The following is a 20,252-nucleotide window of genomic DNA, read 5'->3' on the forward strand; positions in this document are numbered from 1 at the left end:
TACTTGGGATTAGCATAACAAATTAAAGAAGTGATCAAACATTTGTATTATGAAAAGAAATTCTACATTGAGTGGTTACTTTTATATCAACTGATTATTTTAACATAGTTGCAAGTGTTATGGTTGTGCGTTTCTCTCTCCCCATTGTATATATATGTATATGTATGTGTGTATATATATATATATATATATATATGTTATTGGTGAATGAGAGGATTGAGGAGCTATTAGTATTCTAATACGACCTTATTATTCAAGTTGGCGTATTTGTCTTTAGGCCTCGTACTTAAAATACTTTCAATTAATTTTTTAAATTAAATTCTAAAATTATGTTTTATACCCAATTTTTAAATAAAATATTTTGGACACCATGTTTTTAAATAAGTATAAATCATTTATTAATTAGATGCTCAGTAATTTTCTCTATCTTTATGTAAGCATGGATTTAAATTGTTCAAAAGTACATACTTTATTGTAGGGAAAAAATTGTATATATAAATATAAATATATATATATATATATATATATATATATATATATGGCATGCAATTGATCAATTGACCATGGAAGACAGAAACAAAAATAGTAGCTTTAAAGTACACTTTGGTAAGTTCCTAAGTAGGTTTAATTAGGTTAATACTATTTTCTCTCGTCTAATTAAACACATCTTAGACTTTGTTTTTACCAACTTTGTCGGCTGCAATACATTTATGTTTATAATTAGACTCTCTAAATTTTTTTATTAAATTTAATTGTTAAAATTTATTTAAAAACATATATCAAATTTCACTTATATTATAAGTCAATTTAATAGAATAAATTATTAGATTAATTTTCAAAATTTAACATTTTATTATTATTTCTTCACTGTTAGCTTTTTTTTTTTCATTTCCTAATTAAAAACACTTAAAATAAATTAGATCATATTTAGACACTCTAAAAAAGCAGTTCAAAAAATAAACTTTACTAATTAATAAATTAATAATAATAAATTGATATATTACTTTAGCTAATTAGTTGAAATCCTTCATTTGAGTTGTTATTTTTTTTTTTTAATGTTCAAATATAATTTAATCAGTTTAGTTTTTTGTGAAAAAATATAAAAAAGTTTTACGTTTGAAATAAATAAATTATAATTAAAAAAATTTAAACTATTAATTAACATATTATTAAAATAAAAGAATTATTTTTAAAACAAAATAATCAGACATTTGGATAATTCTTATTATAAGTTTCATGGTCTCCTTCAAAGAAGAGAACAAAAAAGAGTAACTGCAGATTGTACTTGCATATATTTTTAGGGTGCTACAACAAGAACTGGAAAAAGCTTGAAGCAGATTATTTTTTAACAAAACTTCAAAACAAACGCCAGCAGCATTGTACAAAGATGTGATAGATGCCGTCCAGTTACTTATTTTCCTTACAAGTTCATTCTACATACTCGAATAACCAACTCGAACCTGGACACGATGCCATGAAGTGTTCAAAATTCCTCTCAAGTTCCAAATTTCTTCAACATTTTTGGGTTGAACATTTGCTGCTGAATCCACCTGTACCCGGATGGAAAACAGGGAATGTTGTAAGTGCAAGTCCAGGAGTAAGTCTTTGCAAACTTAAGAACGGATATATTTTAAATCTTTATTAAAAATTATGAAATACAAATAAATCATTTGCGGTCCTAGAATACCTAATAATTTTACAAGTTGAGAGGTATGAGAAAGGCATAAAATTGCGGAACCACAAAGCAACATACGTGGGATTTCTATTCTAGAAGCCTAAATCAGATTTTGTAGAGGGAGAAAAGGTAGGCAAGGTTCTGAAATGCCCATGAGATAGATGAGTAGGTTTATGGGATTACAGGTATTATGCCTTACTACGTCAAAGACCTTATTGATGTTCTAGTATTCATGCAAGCTATTTACGGGTTGGTTTATGAATAATCGGACAGAAGAACACATACTCGAAGACTAAAACAGCATGTAGCGACTAGCAGTTATGTGTAGGGAAAGTTATTCTATTTGGCTTCACCGATCTCTAGACTGTAGTGCTGATCTGCACTGAGATAAGTCTCTGAGTAAAAAAAGTTAAGTAAACCTAACTGCTTGTCCCAAATTTCAACTGCTTTTGGTGCTGTTTCATTTGGTCTCAATATTGAAGAATAAACTATCGAGGTTAATTACCAGTCGGTGCATCTGAGACCTAAGAGGAAATGACAAGCACCACTTACAATTTGCTATTCCTGACAATCATCAAAAGTGAAACAAAAAATAAGGTACCGCTTTGGCAAGAATATCTGTGCTCTGTGTAACATCAACTGCGACTTCAAAGAGCACCCATGCCCATTTGTCACTGCTCATATCATCGGCAATATATGGGACACCGGTCTTCTGGAATCTGGATACTTCCACCCAGCTTTTGCCACCATCGATTGACACATCTACTCTCTCAATTCCACGGCCACCTCCTGAGACGGCATATCCTCTAACCGTGACCTGAAAAATGAGTGGTAGTATAAGGTTTTGAGCTACTTGACACGATATGCCACATGTATTCATAAACTTGATAGTGTCTGTAGAAAGTACTAACCTTTCCAGGCTTGACCATATGGACATCCTCCAAAGAACAAATTGCACTCTGTCAACCAAAAAATTTACAAAATCAGACCACTATTTTCTGGTTAGTCAGATAAGTGTTTCACTGGAGAGAATAAGGTTCCTGCTGCTTGAGCCTATTGGCTTCAGTGACAAAATCTCCTTATAAGTTTCAGTGACCAGTTTGATTGCCATTCCGACCTCTATAGGATTAGCCAAAAGAAAACAGAAAATAAAAAAATAAATAAAAACTATTCCTGCCAAAGGTTACTAATCAAAGAAAATTAGCTGCCGAAAGCATTGAACCAAGATTCCATCCAGGTTTTCCTCCAGCTTTTGGAGTTTATTCTACCACATCCTCATCTATCAAAAGTTCACAGCTTTACACTGAACTCACAAGATATAAAAAAAAAAATGAAGAAAAAAGCTTCTATAGTTAATAGCGAATATTACACTTAAAGAGTCATCCAAGATCAACAGAATACCTGAACAGGGAAATCCATTTGTGGCCGCCTGGTAGGCCAACTGATATTATCCCAATCCACTGATGGTGGAAACATTTTGTAGTCCTTTTGCATAAAGAAACCCTATAAGGGAGTAAAGTAGACTAGTTCATACAGAAAAGAAAGAAAATAAACATTGATTTGAAATAAGAATGCAACCTTTCCCAACCTGGCAAGCATCTGCAATTATGTTGATCGAATCTAGCCATTTGACCGAACGGGCACCAATAACACCAGGGACAACTACGCGCAATGGGTAACCATGATCCCTGTTAAGAGGCTTTAATCATGACAAGAGAGAGTTAAATCCCAGAATCTCCAATCTTAAGTACCCAACATATAAACTTAAAAGTGATTTCCATAAGCCAATTGTCCTAAAAGACAAATGCAACAAATATAAAGCATTAACAAGTTGAAGGAAACCACCAACATCCTCATAAATAAAAGTATCAAAGCTTCAAGCTTAAAAAAATAATAATAAAATTGGAAAATAATGATATAAAGCTCGATACTGAAATGATAGTGAAGCAACTGAAGATTAAACTCTGTTATTTTAGCATCTTGTGAGTTATTTCATTGTTCTAGATACTTGAGATCACACATAAAATCTGTGATTTTGCAAACAACAAAGCAAAGGCTCCCTACTGCAGGACAAGAACCTTTTAGGACGCAAACCCAAAAATTAGCACTGATGAACTAGGCATGAGAAAATATTCGATGCAGGGCGAGAACATCACTTTTCAAGGTGGAGAGTTAACAAACCTCGCCATTCATCTCATAAGCCAGTAAGACATCAGCTTCAGGATTTGTGGCCAGACTAAGTGGAATTGATGCTTTGTACGGTCCCCCATTCTCCTCCTATGAATTTTTCAGTCAAAAAAGTGTATTAATCGGAAACTTTACTTTTGCACAGAAGAGGACCGCAGATCAGCACTGGAGTATTGTTTTAGAGTATTAGATTGAGGCCAATGTTGCTACCTTACACTTGTCAATGCTTACAAATTCCACGTGCTTTCCACCTGTTTGAGTAGCACTCATCAACTTTGGTATCCCGACAAGTTCAAGGATGTCAGCCAATTTAGCACCACCCCAGACAGCTGAACCAATCAGAAAAGCAAAGGAGATAAAATCAAAATGTGGAGGATAACTTTAACAGAAATTTTCACATGTATATAAGCCAGATTCAACTAGAATTCAAGTTTTATTCATCCTGCTGCACAATCAGCTTTCCAATGCACATTAAATCATCCTATTAATGATTCAAATTCTACAGATGCCAGTAAAGATATTGCATTCTCATGCAATTATCAAGTTCATTGAACAAGTAAATTGAAAATGCACAACATTGTATGGTGTGTGGTCTTTTGGGGATTAAGTGGGTGATTGCTGGGTCGGTTATGGATGAAATATGGGCTTGAGATGGATTATGTATTAAAAGAAACATTGTAAATCTTATCCCGTTGACTGTTTTTTGGATTATTTGGGGGAAAAAAAAAAATCTCGTGCTTTTGAGGATGTTCAGAATAGTATGTCTATTTTGAAAGATAGATGAATTCACTATTTTGTTTTCATTTTATTAGGTCATAACATCATTAATAATGAAAATTTTCGAAATGTCATAAATGCACTAACATTATTGTAAATTTTTTGTACATAGGTGGTATCCCCTATTGATATCTTGCGAACAGTAATATACTACATACTTTTATTTCAAAAAAAAAAAATGCACAACGGGTCCGGGATAGAAAAATAAACCATTTCCTATAGCAGCAACGTCCCAGCCAACTCCTCTAACTTTTCTTACATCACTCATAGCTGTTCTTCGATTACCAGCACACTGTACAAGAGACACATGCCTCGTAAATAGTTTAACATGATAATACAACTCTTTCCTCTGCAAGGAGTCACAGAATCAAGGAAAAATGCATATAAAAATTAGCATACCTGTAAAGTGGCAGTGACGTTATACTTGGGGAGCATCCTGTTATCCAATAGCAATGTGAATTCCTTGATCAAGCAAACATATATAATCGCACTAAAATGCATATGATAACACCAGTTCTCTTCAAAAGTCTTGATTGTCTGTGTATGTTCATCAACTAACTCGATTGACAGTCAAACATATCAATCAATATAGAGTTACTTAAATCTAGTAGAATGGAAATTTGAGTAAGGAGAATTGCCAATGGATATCAGATAGACAACAAGAAGACTAAAGCAGTGTATGATATAAGTGCAAAATCCTTCTCATCCTTGATGAACTTAATCATAATGCTCCTACCTATCACTCACCAAATATCTCTCATAAAAAGCTTCTTAGGATTCCCAATTAGTCCCCCGAGAGAAACATGGTAGCTGCTTTGCCAAACAGGCTCATAGTTAGTGAAAATTACTTGAAAAATATATGAATACTTTCAATATAGAAAAGAAGGATGAAACAAAAAAACCAGCCTACAACCTTTCTATATCATCCACTATTGGTATTGGTCCATGATTTCTCTTGTAGAACAAATCCACAGGTGTAATATAAGAAGAAACCAAAGCCGAACGCAGTGGCTCGGCATTGAAGGGCTCCTGCAGCAAAGAAGCATTGGGAAGATAATAGACATAATCTACTAATATTGCAAATTTGAATTTAAAGCTAGAACTTGAAGGAAAAACAACTAGTCAATTAGTAAGTATAGCCCACACCACAAGAAGTAATACAGCTCCAAGCTACTGATATATATATATATATATTATACATATTAGATGCGTTACGTAAATATTAGATATACATATATATTTCTGGGTACATCATAATAATCAAGAAAATGACATAGAACAAGACCCCAAGATTGGTTCCGATTCAAATTTACTGAAAAGCAAACAAAGCTAGATATACCCACATGAGAAAGAGACTGAAACAGCCTGCCCCGTTAGGCAAATTCCACAATCATCAAAACCCAATCCAGAAAAAAAAAAGGATGGAGATTACACATTCATACACATATATGTGCATGTCTATATCGAAGAATGAAAGAGTGAGAATAGTGAAAACTCGCCTTTGAGTTGATCTTAAGACATGGATGACGAGGTGGTTCCTGCGAATAATCGGACGGTCCTCGTATTCCCGGCATTCTCCGCACGCTCACGCAATTCTACAGACAAGCAGTACCACCACAAACGCTACAATTACAAACAAGGCCGAAAGACAGAAGGCGACACCTGCGACTATGCTGAACGGAGAAAGCAGAGGCGAAGATTAACGGGAGGACCCAGGCTGTGACCGTTGGAGCTGACAGACGATTAATAACCCTCCGATTAAATTGCATCCACGTGTACGGCGCTGGTCCCACCTCGAATCTTTAGTGGCCACGAAGGGTTTCGGTTAGGTTGCCGACGGTGGTTGATTGCCTTCTTGCGATGGATGTCGTTTTATGTTTTGGGCAAGTACGAACGGTGTCGTTTTTTCTTACGGGAATCCAAAGAGAATCTAATCTGGAGCTTTCAACCACTAAATAAATGGGCAAACCCAATTTGAGTTTTTGGTTTTTAAAAATTATATTTTTATTATTCATGCAATTTATAAAACAATGAAAAGAATTATAAAATTATTTAAGAACCCATTTTTCATTATTAAAAAATATTTGTTATTTCATAAATAAAATAAATTATAAATTTTTAAATAAATTCTAAAAATAAAATTTATTTCTCCCACTGCTGAAATATACAGCCTAAAAACCGAAAAGGCAAGCAAGTGATATTAATTTAAACAGCTCATACATTCAAAAGTCAACTTGTTGACTCTGACTGAGAACAGATTCATACAGAAATACCAGGGTGGGAACTACCGGTCTGATCTTATCTCTTCTTTTCACAAGCGGAAAGAAAATGAAACCTCAGACATTTTTCTCTGTATTTCTCTTCTTGGGTTTCGCCTCTGCAGGTACAACAACCAATATATATATATATATAGATATATATGTATAAATCTATGCACAGACAGACACATGCCACATTTATATAAATGTGTATATGCATGTATGAATCATGTACTTGTTTGCTTTCTGATATTTTCGTTTCTGGGTCTTGAACAGGTATTCTGCAAAATCCAGATTTCGAATCTCCACCGACAAATTTACCAGAAAACTCCACAGACCCATTTTTCTTGCTCAACGAGAACACTACTCTTCCCGGATGGACATTTCAAGGCACAGTTCAGTATGTAAAAGCTTCTAAATCCACACCATTACCCGGCAATGGCCACGCCGTCCAGCTGGGTCAAGACGGCAAGATCAACCAGACTTTCATTGCCAATGGCGATAACCTGAACTACATTCTCACCTTCACACTCACCTATGGCGGTCAGGACTGCTTGGTTGATGCTGGGTTGGTGGTTTCAGCACCAGACAGCCATGGGGTCTTCGCCTTTAAGCAGAATTATGGCAAGGAGAAATGGCAGAGCTTTGCTCATTACTTGGGAATTTGGGGAGAAGACCAACCAATTAACATAGTGTTTGAAAGTCAAGCTGTTGAATCAGATGTTAACTCTACATGTTGGCCAATTGTTGACTCTCTGCTAATCAAAACCTTTGGAACTTTGGTTCAAGGCCATGGTAAGTATATTTCAGCCATGAAATTTTTATTTTTATGTTTAGTTGAATCTTTGTTATTTATATTGTAAGAAAAAATGTTAATTTCTAAGATTATCCAAGTAACATACACTCAAAAGATTTAAGTAGCTCAAGTCTTAATTCCTCTAAGAAACTCATATAGGAGGAAATAAATTTGACACATAAAACTAATACTCTAATCATATGTAAGATATGTAAATGACTGTCGAGTTTCATATAAGAATCTCTCAGTGCAAGAAACTTGAATCATATTCTTTTGAAAATTAGTAGTTTAAGTGTAAAAAATTATTAAATTAGTAATGTTTAAGCTTCTAGAATTTTCTTTTCGAGATAATGGGCGTAGGGAGTTATTATCATGTTATTTGAGGAGATTTCAATCTTTGAAACGGGTATGCATACAGCAAGAATTTGTCTACCCTTCAACCCATGAAGCTGTAAATGTTGTTTTGAACACCAGATAACTTGCTGGCTAATGGTGGATTTGAAGATGGCCCTCATTTCTTGAGCAACTCCTCTGATGGAATTCTACTTGAGCCAGCACCAAGTCCTATTCAATCTCCATTAAGCCAATTCTCTATAATCGGAACGGTTAAATATATTGACTCGAAGCACTTCTCTGTCCCACAGGGCAATGCTGCCATAGAGATTGTGTCTGTTTCTTCCGGAATACAAACAGCGACGAAGGTGATTGAGGGTTCTACTTATAGCTTGACATTTACACTTGGTGATGCAAATGATGGATGCAAGGGAGATTTCATCATTGGAGTTCAAGCAGGATCAGTAGCTCAGAATATTACACTGCATAGTGCTGGGACTGGCTCAAGCAAGAAGTTTAGCTTGACATTCAAAGCTGATTCAGGGGCAACTCCAATCACTTTTCTTAGCCTTACCAGTCATCAGAACAGAGATGGCATATTCTGTGGTCCTGTTGTTGATGATGTTGTTTTGAGTGATTCTTCGGGATCAAAATCATCAGAAGTTAAGTGGATATTTCTCATTTTTTTGTTGTTAGCAATTTTGTGATCGAGTGTTCGTTGAGTGTGGTTTAGCTGCATATTTGTTCATGGTACCTGGTTGATTGTCAGAGTTTCTTGTTCCGAGAAGAAGAGAAAATTGTGAAAACATCAGCATTTTGTTCATTTCCGATTATATTGAGTGGAAGAACAATATATCAATCTAATAGCATTTTAATAAATTTTTGTGTAATGCATAAATCATGTTCAAAGAAGAATAGGTCAATCACATTGTACATGACATAGACCCTCATGTCTTTCATTTTTCTTTGTTATAAATTCATGGTGTATAAATTGATGGTCTATACTGAATATCAACACCGATTTCTAGGGAAAAAAATATGTAAAAAAGCAGCTTGAGCAAACATCAAAAACAGAATCCAAAGGCATAAAACTCAGCATTAAAAGCTTTGTAGTAGGAGGGTTTGATCAGCAAGCTGAGTTCCTCTAGAATCTACAATTTCAATCATTTTTTTTGTCTTATGGAGACTACAAGTGTTTTCAGTTTGGTGTTTAATTAGATAGTTGGATAATGAATGATATATCTAAGTGATAAGCACAGTAAGTACAAAAGAACAAATGTGAATCACCATGACTGTTTCTCCACTTCCGACTATGTTGAGCGCAACAGAGAAGTTTATCTGGGCAGCATAAATACATTTGTGTATTTGGTAGACCATGTTTTTAGAACAATGCAATAATGTGATTATACAAGACAAAACCTTCCTGTCCTAAATTTCGTGTAGCCCGCTGTTTGTAAATTTACAATGTATATATGAATGTTCTGTAGTATCAATACCTAATATCTAGTATCTAGCGGAACAAAATATGTAAGAAGGCAATCCGAGCAAACCTCAACAGAATTCACCTGACCCAGAATCTGCATTGGAGAAGTGTCTGATGGCATAGGTGCAGTTGATCTGAAACTGTATAATCCTTCGATTTTCTTTTTTCGTTTTATTCCAAGTAAAATGCTAATATTTCTTTTCAGCACTCATCTGCATTGCATGTTTGAGAAGATTTCTGTAGTCCAGACTTCTTGACCATTCATCAATCTCACGAGCACGGAGAACAGGCAAGGGGTGTGAAAGCTGTCTCATTTGAGCATTTCTGAACAGGATGAAGAGTCAATTAGAAAACTAAAAGGAGGTCAAACAGAAGCTATGTTTGGATCTCTGCTTACGATATGGCATACCTAATATACCAACCCATCCCACTTGAAGAAGCTTTATCATAAGCTCGAGCCTGCTCCAGAAATGCATCTACATTTAGTTGATCGGCAATAGACGAACAGCCCCCAGCTAATTTCATCAAAACAGAGATGACCACCTCTTGTGGGAGCATCAAAACAAAAACAACGAAGGTAAATTAGCTGAAGTACAGTGTTGGATACACAAATCTCAAATTTTAATTCTATAAAATAGTAAATGAAGTATAATAAAAAATGGTTAAGGACTTGAATAAAAATAACATTCTGTTTCCAAGTTTAATTCTAGTGCTTCTGTTATTCCTCCCTTTATAAGTGAAAATACAAATCTACTATTTTAGAAATGAAGTAAAAACTTTGATTTCTTATTTCATTATTTTCTTATATTTTTTTACTAGTTGTAGGTAGTGCGTGCATAAAGGATACTTCGATAATAAAAGACAGAATGATGAATTAAAAAGCATTAGGTTAAGCAGGTTAAAAAAAAAGAATTTATTACGTTAAGGCTCTATTTACTGCATGTTATTATTTTGTCTAACATATTCCACTCTTTCTTTTCAAGAAAAATAATAATTTTGTTTGAATTAATAATATTAAAGATTAAAGAAGGGAATGATACAAAGATGAAGAAAGGGAATGCTATAATCAAGATAGCCTCTCAGTTCCTCCAAAGAATGGATAAAGAAAAGTCTCTAAAAGAATTATGGTTCTTAGCCTAATGCGTGAGGCTGAAAAAGTCACTTTCTTCTGTAGAAATTGATGGGGCACAAACCAGTCTTTCGAACCACACCACAACCCAGCAAAAATGGCACCTCTCATAACCTTCTCAACTCCTTTCTTACTACAACACCCTGAAGATGAGAACTCAAGGAATACTGAAAAGTCTGGACAAACCCAGATAATCCTATAAGTATGAAAAAGCTTCATCCGAGACCTCGTGATGCAGGAATGTCCTCATTCTGACCCACAACCCAGATAATTCTATATACTTTTCCCTATATTTCCTCGTTCTGACCTTATATCCTATGGTCTATTTCTATTCTTCTATTTTTTCACCCTATTCTGCTAACTTCTATATTATCCAAGTTAGTTCCGGACGCTACTCGTCCTACATCACTAACATTTGATTTTTGCAATACCTTAGGATCTTGGGCAACAAGAAGTGCTGCTCGATCACATGTTAGCTCTGCTGCTCGAAGCCAACGGTATAACTGTTCTTCCAAGCTCTGAGCAATCAACCCACCAAGTCCTGCAGACAACATTGGTATTTCGAAGTGTTAATCTGACAGTAATACTTAGAAGTGTATCATATCTAACCACCAGAATCCTAGCTAGTAGCCATTTGTGTGTCTATTAACTATACAAGAAGTTCCTCAGACATTATTAGGACTTTTAGGTTATAGAAATACCGAGAACTTCTAAACTATCATTAACAAAGATGGGATTGGACTAAGAAGTTTATACTGGAGACCAAGAATCTCCTTAACTAATAAGTGCATTTTTTTGGTGGATAAATGCCTTTCTCAAAACATTTAGCCACATTACAGGCAGGAGATATTATTTACAATTTTACATGTAAGATAAACTCCATGGTCTTGGCAGATCCTAAAGCTGTGGCTTCTGAGTTCACTTTCTCCCTATCCACTCGTCAATAAGCACGGAATGGTTCCCTACTAGATGGAATGTATAACCTAACAATAACTAGGTTTCAACAGAAGAACTCCAATACACCTACCAGGTACAGTGTAAGCTCCAATGGTAAGAATATTTGCAAATGTGAGCCATACTCCATGATCACATTTCAGATGACCCAACTCATGTGCCAAAACAGCCTATTAGAAAATTGAAACTTCAAGTCAATAGACTATAAACCTATTAGGAAAAATACACGCACAAAAACCAGTATAATGTCTTTCTTCTTAAGTTTTTCTTCCTGGAGTACAACATAACATATATTTATTCTTGCTCTAGCCAAGAGTCAAACCTCCAACTTCCACTTTTGTGGAGATGGAGAAGTACCACCTGACCAAAGGTGAGGTGTATGTCTTTGTAAGTTACACCAAAGTGATAAGTGCTGCCAAACTTGGTTTCAAGCTGCATTTAAAGATGCTAAAGGCAGGGATTGAAAATGAATATTCAATATATGTCAGTTATAAAGAAAGAAAAGAAACCTGCAGTTCCTTTCGCGTCAGAAGCTCAATGAGACTAGTATGAACAACTATAAATGGTTTTTTACCACTTATTGCTAGTGTATACGCATTTGGAACGGGACTTTGACGAACATATAAATCAGGAGCATCAATGTTCAAGATTTCTGCCGCCTCAATCAATAAATGATGAAGATCAGAAAGCTGGGAACAGCAAGACAAAAAGATGGACTAACATGTGAGTTCAAAATAGTTAAATCATAATCCCAACATATAAACAATGTCAAATTTTAATGCATAGATAACCAAAAGATGTTATATATATTTAGCATACTTGAAACTACATCCTGGCTTGGTAAGAAATAAGACCTGACTCCTATCAAGCATTTAATCAGATATAATAAGTCAATGCTAAATGCTTTTACGTAGATCCAATAATATCTATATAGGATGTGTAAGTAAAAGCTTTCAAGTACATTCGAGTGATAAAAATATTGAAAACATATAAACATTTGCGCCCTGTTTAGTTGTAGAAAATTGTTTTTGAATTTTATTTTCTAAATTCATTTGTCTTTGTAACCAAAACATGTATAGTTAAAAAAGAAAACAAGATTTAATAGATGATGGTGAGATGTAGCGAAATTAAATTTTTTTTCTTTCAAACTCATGTCTTTGTTTAACTATCATATTTGTTTTCATTTTCAACTACACATATTCCTGTGTATAAACATATAAAAGAATTTGGAAAACAAATAACTCAAGACAGTTTTCTGTAACTAAAGAGGGACCTAACTTGTTCTATTTTCCAAGCACCTTAAATTTATCTACTTTCACCACTTGAACCCAGGTCCATTTGGAATTATCATCATGAGAATGACTTCATAAGTTTGTTGTTTGAGGACAAAGCCCAGAAAGGGAAAATGTGGGGAAAAAAAACTGCTTCAGAGGAAAGAGTCCAAGTATGCCAGACTTCTTTAAAGCTATGCTAATGCTCCCATTTCCCTTCACGCACATTACCGCAATTAACATCTGGACTAAGGAGGAGCTAATCTCAGTTGCAGACTAGTAGTTTCAGAAAGAAGTGGATAAACAGATAACAGAACATAAATATATAACACAGGAAGAAAGGCAATGAATCTTTTTTCCTTTTCAATGGAGTGTCTACTAACCTGGTTTTCCGAAACTAGAACAGAGCTACCAATATTTTCTAGTAGCATGATCTGCTCTGTTATTGATCCTGCAACATCAAAGGTTACCCTTAAATACAGTGCTAAAGAACATAGAATAACTAGGCCAACAGAATAAAATCCTGCTCAAAAAATAAAAAATAATAATATACTTTTTAACTACTGGCAAGAAGTAACTACCTGCCTTAGTCCATATCTTTATTACTTTTTCAATTACCTAGTAAAGCTTTGCCAAGTTCGTTCAAGCCTGGAATCGCTCTCAAGATCAACGTGTTCTGCACCAAAAATATAGAAGTAACCAGATTTGGTCCTTTTATTTCCAATAAGAAAAATATCAACCGTCAAATTTTCCCATCTTGTTAGAGGGTATTTGACACTTTGCTTTTTTTTAATTTAAAAAGAGTTAATTCTAACTCTCTAAGAACTTAAGATATTTTTTCTTAGATGAGTGGGAAATAAGACCCAATAACTCTACAATAAGAGCATTATATCATTTGAATTTAGATGACAAGAACTTAAAGATATCCTTAATACATTTGAGCATATTAACTGAGTAAATCTTACATCTTATTTTAAAGGTTAGTCAATGTAAACTTTAAAATAAAATCTCTATTTGGTACGAGAAACTGTTTTCTAACACATTTATTCACAAAAACACGCATGATGGCATTTGTTTATAGAATAATAATAAACAAGAAGAAAAAGTTAGAACAAATGAACACAATGTTTTGTTCTTTCCAAATCTCATTTTCATTTTCACTATCATTAACAATCATATGATGCTGCCACTCAAATAGACACCACCATGAATGTATTACTGAACAAACATGGTTTGAATAAGAAAGTGAACAATAAAAAATAATTTTGTTCTTTTCAAATCTCATCTGCATTTTCACTATCATTTAACCATCATTAGATGATGTTGAAACAATATTTTAAAACTTCAGAACATTTGTTTTATGTTATAATTAGATCAAAAAATTGACGAACTCGATTATCCCTGAATTACTCCAAAAAACCCCAGAAAGAACTTTACTAAAACATTTCCGGTAATCCAAATTTCTTATAGTTTTGGTTGTAGAAAACTTATTTGTAACATTGACTATAAGTTCGGAACTAAATATCACTTGGGCTTAAATTAAATAATACCATATAAAATATAACTTCAACTAAACTACTGAACAGCTTAACAGTTCAGCAGTCATATAGCTTTATGTTAAAGAAATTAGAGCTTATAAGCTCCTCTGCAAAACTCTATTACCGTCGTGATCTTACTCTCAAATATGGCCCCTACACAGACTTCGTATGAAAAAAAAGTTTAACTTAATTTCATTAGACCTGCTTATCGAGAGGATGCCGGAAATCATCGGCATCGAGGTCGCGAAACACGAGAGGAGAGGCAGCTTTGCAAACTGCAGCTATAAGTCTCTGATTCTTCTCCTTCATTGCGGTTAATCCGAGATAGCATGGAGAATAATAAGAGAACCTCAATCTCTTCGAAGCACAGTCCGCAAAGGCAAAGCGATGGCTCGACGAACCGTTTTGGGGAAAGCAGAGAGAAGAGAGAGGCGCAGACATAGAGGCCGCCATTGATTGAATCTGAGATGGAGGAATTACAGTGGCGCCTTTTAAGTGGTGCGTACTGCACATCGCGTAAACCAAAGATATTTTCATTTTTGTCATACGAAAGTTTTTCGCGTCCACAGCAGTACACATGGTAACCGTTTGGCGCCACTTCGTTTTCCGTTGACTATCTGATCCATTTGCAGAAACGGCGATACGGCAGCGTTTTGTTAAGAAGTCGCTCTTGTTGCTAATTACTATTATTCCTTTTCTTTAATACACAAAATTATTAGTCTTATAAAAGATGATTTGGCTATTCTTTAAAACATAAATCATCGAATTAGTTCCTAAAATTTATTTTATTACAGTTTTATGTTTAATATTTTTTATTATAACTTAGGTTTCAACGTTATATTTACATATATATATATATATATTTATATATTTTTTAAAAAATTAAAATAATTAATTTTTAAAATAATTTTTCTAAATTTTAAAATAATTTAAAAAATAAAAATTTAGAAACATAATTAATTTTATGTAAATATAAGCTTTTTAAATTAATTTAAAATTTAAAATAAATTATCTCTAGAACCTTCCAAAAAATAAACAAAAACTAAAATTTAAAAATAAATATGTATAATATTAAAAATCAAAATGTAACAAAAAAAAAATATTAAAATATTCTATAATAAATAATAAACTTCAGAAATAAGATATAGAGTTCTTTAAAATTGAGATAAAATATTTTCGATTTTAAATTTGTCGAGATATCAAAAGACGATAGTAAAATTCCACAGTATCTTAAATCTGCATATTGCCCAAACCCACATAACTCTCTCCCAAAAAAACATCAACAAGACACTACACTTGAGATTTGAACAAAACAAGACATACATCAAGGCCTTCACATTCTCATAGAAGTTTTTTTGCATTACACAAACTTTCATTTCTCTTTTTCAAATCTTCCCTGTCTGTCTATATACGCTACTATATAAAATACGATAGAACAGCTTACAAACTATCTTCACAATACACACATTTACTTTTTATTCAGCTGGCTCGTGCCACTTCCTACCCTTTTTTTTTAACCAAGAAGAGTCACTGGCCAGACTTCGACCCCCAAGCTTGCGCTATATGGAAAATCAGCAAAATGCAGGCAACTGGCATTCGCCACAAAGCCTACTACATTTGCATTATACAAAGACTTTGTTTATGGAGAGCCAGCTTGCTCACACAGGTCTAGCAGATCCAAAGTCTGCAAAACCACCATAGATAAAATTTGATTTTTGTTAGGATAGAGTTTCAGGAACCTACAGAATACACAAGCACAGTGAGATAACAAAATAATAACTTATTTTCTTGGTAATTTAAAAATTCACTTGTTAGCTTAACTTTGTGAAGTAGCAACTTAATAATTCATAGGATTTAAGGACGCGGTGTATTCCGAAGCACTATCCCTATTCATATGAAATATTAGATGAAACATTACATGGAAATGGAAGGTTTAAAGTACCTCTGGAACTGAAAGCTCAAGTCGAAACTTTGGACCATCATAATGATGCAAAACTGGTCTGAAAGCATCCTCTTCCAATGCCTTGCAAAGTTTTCTAACACGGATCCTTACCTATTATTACAGGGAAAATGAATAAAGTGAAATGAGGGTTTAAATCATCTGCGTAATTGAGAAAGATTTGCTCTTTGAATTGTCCTTTCAAGTTTTACCTGAGCAGGAAACCTGGATTCGCCTTTGCACTTTTTATCTTCCCAAGCAGTTGGGTCGATGTTTGAACCCCCAAAACTTGCTGCCTGTACAAATTCAATATAGAGGCACAAGTGTTCAATGAATAGTATTTAGCAAAGTCAAAAGTTAGAATACTTCTTAACTTTTCTTTTTTGCTAATCAGATCCTACCCCTCAATTTCAATAAAAAGAAGCTTTCCATTTGTTCAGTAAATTTAACTGTTTCCAAAGATTTAATATATTGTATTATCTTATTTTACCAATAGAAGCTCCATAGACATCCTTGACATGCTACCAGGTTAGCCAACAAATTTTTTCATACCCAGTCCTCAAAAACATAAATGTTAAAGAATTATAAAATTAGATAAATACCAATCTATTGTCGAAACATATTTCTACAATTCTAAACATAGATCAACTAAAAAATGTACGGATGAGAGACACAGGAAGAGAACTCCTAATCAGGTAGAATATTTTGAAGAGCACCAAGCATTACAGGGAACTTTAAATAAATACTAAACAGAATGAAGCATGACAACAAACCTCAAAAATACCATGCAACTGGTGAGTAGTGTAGTTGTAGAGAAACAAGGGTAATCCAGGCGTTATTGCACGAACAGAGTCCCTATATCTTGGAGGTAAACCTGGAAAATAAAATCAAGAATTCAAGAATTATCTGCCAAGTCAACAAGATGATTAGCATCTGTAAAAAAATGAATTTCCTAAATCAACTACGAATATGCATGAAATCTTATGATAGCAATAAATGTAACTATGTTAGAGATTGCATCCCAGCCTTTTGACCAGGGTCCCTTAAATTATGTGGAGAGATCCACAAAAAAGAAAAATAAAAGGTGTCAGAAATTACCAAATAGCTGACGCTTCAAATCTTCCTGCATTGTGTCATTGTTACATACGAAGATATATCCACCAAGAACTTCATTCCTGGGGAGGGTCTCTGTTGCAGGCAAAGTTTTGAATCTTTTGTCAACTGCAGCATTTCCATTTTCATTGCTGTTATTGTTATTATTGTTGTTGTTATTGCTGCTGTTGTTGTTGATCTCTTTGTTGATAAGATTATTGCCTGCGTACTTGCTACCATTCAGGTTTCCCATATTATTATTGTTATTCTTCTGGTACACCACATTCATGTTGTACATACCACTGCGAAGGGAACTTTTGCTTACACTTTCAGATACTTTTGAGTCCAAATTCAACATGTTAAAGTTAAGAGTATCAAATTTATTGTCTTCCTGGAACGCAGATTTATCCCTTGGCCTTATCTCTGCTTGGCTCTTTGAAAAATCAAGGTTATTCATGCGCTCACTCTTTGACCTGGTCTGCTCAGCCAATTTAGAGGCAACCATTAACCACTTGTGATCCTCTGAAACTTTTGATTGTCCTCGAAGCTCGTCGCCCAACTGCCAAAAGCTGTGCATGTTGTCCATCTTGGAAACCCTATGAACAGTTGATAAAATAAGTCACAACAACTAAACAGTGCAAGGTCCATACTACAAATATCAAATTTCATGGAAACCACCAGATGAGAGTATAATCAATTGATAATCATCAAAAAGGGAATCATGCTATTCAACTTGACTAAATATGTAAATTAGGTTGACCAGACGATACACTACTGATCAATGATATGCACTTTAAAAGGAAACATGACATCAGAAAGACTGGAAAGAAAGTCCAATTATGTATTTCATTTCCAACTACATAGTAGTTAAGTCTGAAAGAATGTATCTAACATTGCCTGCTCAAGATATAAGCATGTAGAGGATTTAATTATTGAAAACTAACGAACACAAAATCCTCAGTCGTTTTAGTAGACAAAACCCAGAGTTTTGAAATTTTCTATTGATATGTACAATAAGTCATACCCAACAAATGCAAATTCCAGCAGAAATAGCAACAGATTCCCTTTCTCAAGCTTAATTCTTCACTTAAAAAAGAGTTAAATTAAGCTTAGTATTCAATATCCACCTTTACAACCTCTCAATCATCAATTTCAACTCTTAGAATAAACCATATCACCACCCATTTTGAACCATTAAAAAACATAAATCTAGTTTCACGCCAAAAGTTAAAACAAAAAAGAGTCAATCTGACCTAAAATATCATCTACTTCCAGATCCTTAGCTGATAGAACATACCAGCTTACCATGTCCTCATGAAACAACAAGTCAACAAAGCAGACAATGAAATATTAACACCAAGTCAACTCAATCTGACCTAAAATATCATCTATATCCACATCCTTAGCAGATACATCCATACCATCCTGCCATTTCCTCATGAACCAACAAGTCAACAAAGCGGACAATGAAATATTAACACCAAGTCAACTCAATCTGACCTGAAATATCTTCTACATCCACATTCTTAGTTGATACAACATACAATCCCACCGTTTCCTCATGAAACAACAAGTCAACAAAGCAGAAAATGAAATATTAACACCAACTCACCTCAATCTGACCTAAAACATCATCTAAATCCACATTCTTAGCTGATACAACATACAAACCCAACATTTCCTCATGAAACAACAAGTCAACAAAGTGGAAAATGAAATATTAACACCAACTCACCTCAATCTGACCTAAAACATCATCTAAATCCACATTCTTAGCTGATACAACATACAATCCCACCATTTTCTCATGAAACAAGTCAACAAAGCGGAAAATGAACTATTAACACCAACTCACCTCAATCTGACCTAAAACATCATCTAAATCCACATTCTTAGCTGATACAACATACAATCCCACCATTTCCTCATGAAACAACAAGTCAACAAAGGGACAGTGCGTTATTAACACCAAGTCAACTCAATCTAACCAATTGACGGCAAAAACAACTCCAAATCTGGATTAATAATCAACCAGCCAAAACTATGAAACTCGAAGAACCTTACCGTACAAGACAAATCAAAACTCAAAACTCCACAATTTCGTACCAAGGACCTACCAAAATTCACTACGCCGGAAACTTCAAAAAAAAAACACACGCATATATGCACAGACTGGAAAGACTTGGCAGAACTGAAACAACTATATTTAGCCTTGGTTAAAAAAAATACAGCTATTATATAAGATTCTGCGTGTGGATTTCTACCAGATAAGAAAGAACCCTAGATCTGGGGATCAAGAAGAGCCAGCAGGCGAGAGAGAGAGAGAGTACCTCGTTTATCTCCTTTTCTAGCCGTGAAGTAAAACCCGCAAGACACGACACAGAAGAGAGGAGAAGAGAGAGGGAGAGAGACAGAGAATCAGGGACAGATGGGATTTTAAATAGTACATTTTTGTGATTTGAGATGACGAAAATACCCTCCATTTGTTTCGTTAATTTCGTTATTTACCGCTACGAAAGTTTGGAAGGAATTAAAAGAAGTGAAAGTGCGGTTCGCGGCATTATTATATTTGCCAGCTTCCACGCGCTTTCATGGGATGCCACCTTTTGGTAACGTAAAAAGTAAATTATAAAAAAAAAATTATTTCATTTTAAAATTTTGAATATAAACTTTATTAGTTATATTTTCATATTTATTATATGTAGTTGTATAAGTAAAGTGACAATTACTTGTTTTTTGAAAAATAGGTTATTTTTCAAATAATTTTTAAATATAAAACTAAATTTATTTTGATTATAAACATAACAATTTTCTCATAAA

General features: G+C 34.1%; 4 protein-coding genes across 6 annotated transcripts; 1 reads left to right on the forward strand and 3 right to left on the reverse strand.

Annotated features, from left to right (window-relative positions):
* Window positions 1-1,200: 1,200 nt before the first annotated feature.
* SOX (sulfite oxidase) lies at window positions 1,201-6,364 on the reverse strand. The gene is made up of 12 exons (XM_088215441.1): window positions 6,139-6,364; window positions 5,553-5,668; window positions 5,387-5,449; window positions 5,039-5,075; window positions 4,850-4,931; window positions 4,073-4,191; window positions 3,857-3,952; window positions 3,264-3,374; window positions 3,077-3,178; window positions 2,587-2,634; window positions 2,277-2,492; window positions 1,201-1,550 (listed from the first exon to the last, which is right to left on the reverse strand). The coding sequence occupies exons 1-12, from the start codon at window positions 6,211-6,213 to the stop codon at window positions 1,434-1,436; spliced, it is 1,182 nt and encodes a 393-aa protein (XP_088071567.1). The 5' UTR covers window positions 6,214-6,364; the 3' UTR covers window positions 1,201-1,433.
* Window positions 6,365-6,864: 500 nt separating this feature from the next.
* On the forward strand, window positions 6,865-8,905 carry LOC110807428 (Emb:.1 protein, putative (Protein of unknown function, DUF642)). The gene is made up of 3 exons (XM_022032554.2): window positions 6,865-7,022; window positions 7,174-7,692; window positions 8,168-8,905. The coding sequence occupies exons 1-3, from the start codon at window positions 6,968-6,970 to the stop codon at window positions 8,731-8,733; spliced, it is 1,140 nt and encodes a 379-aa protein (XP_021888246.1). The 5' UTR covers window positions 6,865-6,967; the 3' UTR covers window positions 8,734-8,905.
* A 400-nt stretch (window positions 8,906-9,305) lies between these two features.
* Window positions 9,306-14,921, reverse strand: LOC110807431 (Peptidase family M48 family protein). Its single transcript, XM_022032560.2, has 8 exons — window positions 14,603-14,921; window positions 13,482-13,539; window positions 13,247-13,314; window positions 12,102-12,281; window positions 11,666-11,762; window positions 11,070-11,179; window positions 9,919-10,052; window positions 9,306-9,833 (listed from the first exon to the last, which is right to left on the reverse strand). Exons 1-8 carry the CDS (start codon window positions 14,912-14,914, stop codon window positions 9,698-9,700), a joined length of 1,095 nt encoding a protein of 364 aa, XP_021888252.1. The 5' UTR covers window positions 14,915-14,921; the 3' UTR covers window positions 9,306-9,697.
* A 782-nt stretch (window positions 14,922-15,703) lies between these two features.
* LOC110807426 (DCD (Development and Cell Death) domain protein) lies at window positions 15,704-19,901 on the reverse strand. Of its 3 annotated transcripts, none has more exons than XM_022032549.2 (6): window positions 19,763-19,901; window positions 17,439-18,028; window positions 17,114-17,214; window positions 16,553-16,636; window positions 16,344-16,454; window positions 15,704-16,085 (listed from the first exon to the last, which is right to left on the reverse strand). In XM_022032549.2, exons 2-6 carry the CDS (start codon window positions 18,016-18,018, stop codon window positions 16,041-16,043), a joined length of 921 nt encoding a protein of 306 aa, XP_021888241.1. In that variant the 5' UTR covers window positions 18,019-18,028; window positions 19,763-19,901; the 3' UTR covers window positions 15,704-16,040. The 3 variants fall into 3 exon arrangements, with proteins under 3 accessions (XP_021888241.1, XP_021888242.1, XP_088071603.1); XM_022032550.2 differs by having other exon boundaries at window positions 19,697-19,819; XM_088215477.1 differs by having other exon boundaries at window positions 16,018-16,140.
* Window positions 19,902-20,252: the final 351 nt, after the last annotated feature.

This window comes from Carica papaya, chromosome 1, assembly GCF_054855325.1.
Source record: "Carica papaya isolate Zhongbai chromosome 1, ASM5485532v1, whole genome shotgun sequence".
NCBI classification, from domain to species: domain Eukaryota; kingdom Viridiplantae; phylum Streptophyta; class Magnoliopsida; order Brassicales; family Caricaceae; genus Carica; species Carica papaya.

Coding starts and splice junctions, on each gene's coding strand:
- LOC110807431 (XM_022032560.2), bottom strand. CDS start 14,914: ATGTGCAGTACGCACCACTTAAAAGGCGCCACTGTAATTCCTCCATCT. Junction 12,282..13,246: donor TTCTAGTTTCGGAAAACCAG/GTTAGTAGACAC, acceptor TGCTGTTCCCAG/CTTTCTGATCTTCATCATTT. Junction 9,834..9,918: donor GGGATGGGTTGGTATATTAG/GTATGCCATATC, acceptor CATCCTGTTCAG/AAATGCTCAAATGAGACAGC.
- LOC110807428 (XM_022032554.2), top strand. CDS start 6,968: ATGAAACCTCAGACATTTTTCTCTGTATTTCTCTTCTTGGGTTTCGCC. Junction 7,023..7,173: donor CTTGGGTTTCGCCTCTGCAG/GTACAACAACCA, acceptor GGTCTTGAACAG/GTATTCTGCAAAATCCAGAT. Junction 7,693..8,167: donor AACTTTGGTTCAAGGCCATG/GTAAGTATATTT, acceptor TTTGAACACCAG/ATAACTTGCTGGCTAATGGT.
- LOC110807426 (XM_022032549.2), bottom strand. CDS start 18,018: ATGGACAACATGCACAGCTTTTGGCAGTTGGGCGACGAGCTTCGAGGA. Junction 17,215..17,438: donor TTTGAAGCGTCAGCTATTTG/GTAATTTCTGAC, acceptor TTTATTTTCCAG/GTTTACCTCCAAGATATAGG. Junction 16,455..16,552: donor AATCCAGGTTTCCTGCTCAG/GTAAAACTTGAA, acceptor CTGTAATAATAG/GTAAGGATCCGTGTTAGAAA.
- SOX (XM_088215441.1), bottom strand. CDS start 6,213: ATGCCGGGAATACGAGGACCGTCCGATTATTCGCAGGAACCACCTCGT. Junction 4,932..5,038: donor ACGTCACTGCCACTTTACAG/GTATGCTAATTT, acceptor TCTCTTGTACAG/TGTGCTGGTAATCGAAGAAC. Junction 2,635..3,076: donor AAATGGATTTCCCTGTTCAG/GTATTCTGTTGA, acceptor TTTGGTTGACAG/AGTGCAATTTGTTCTTTGGA.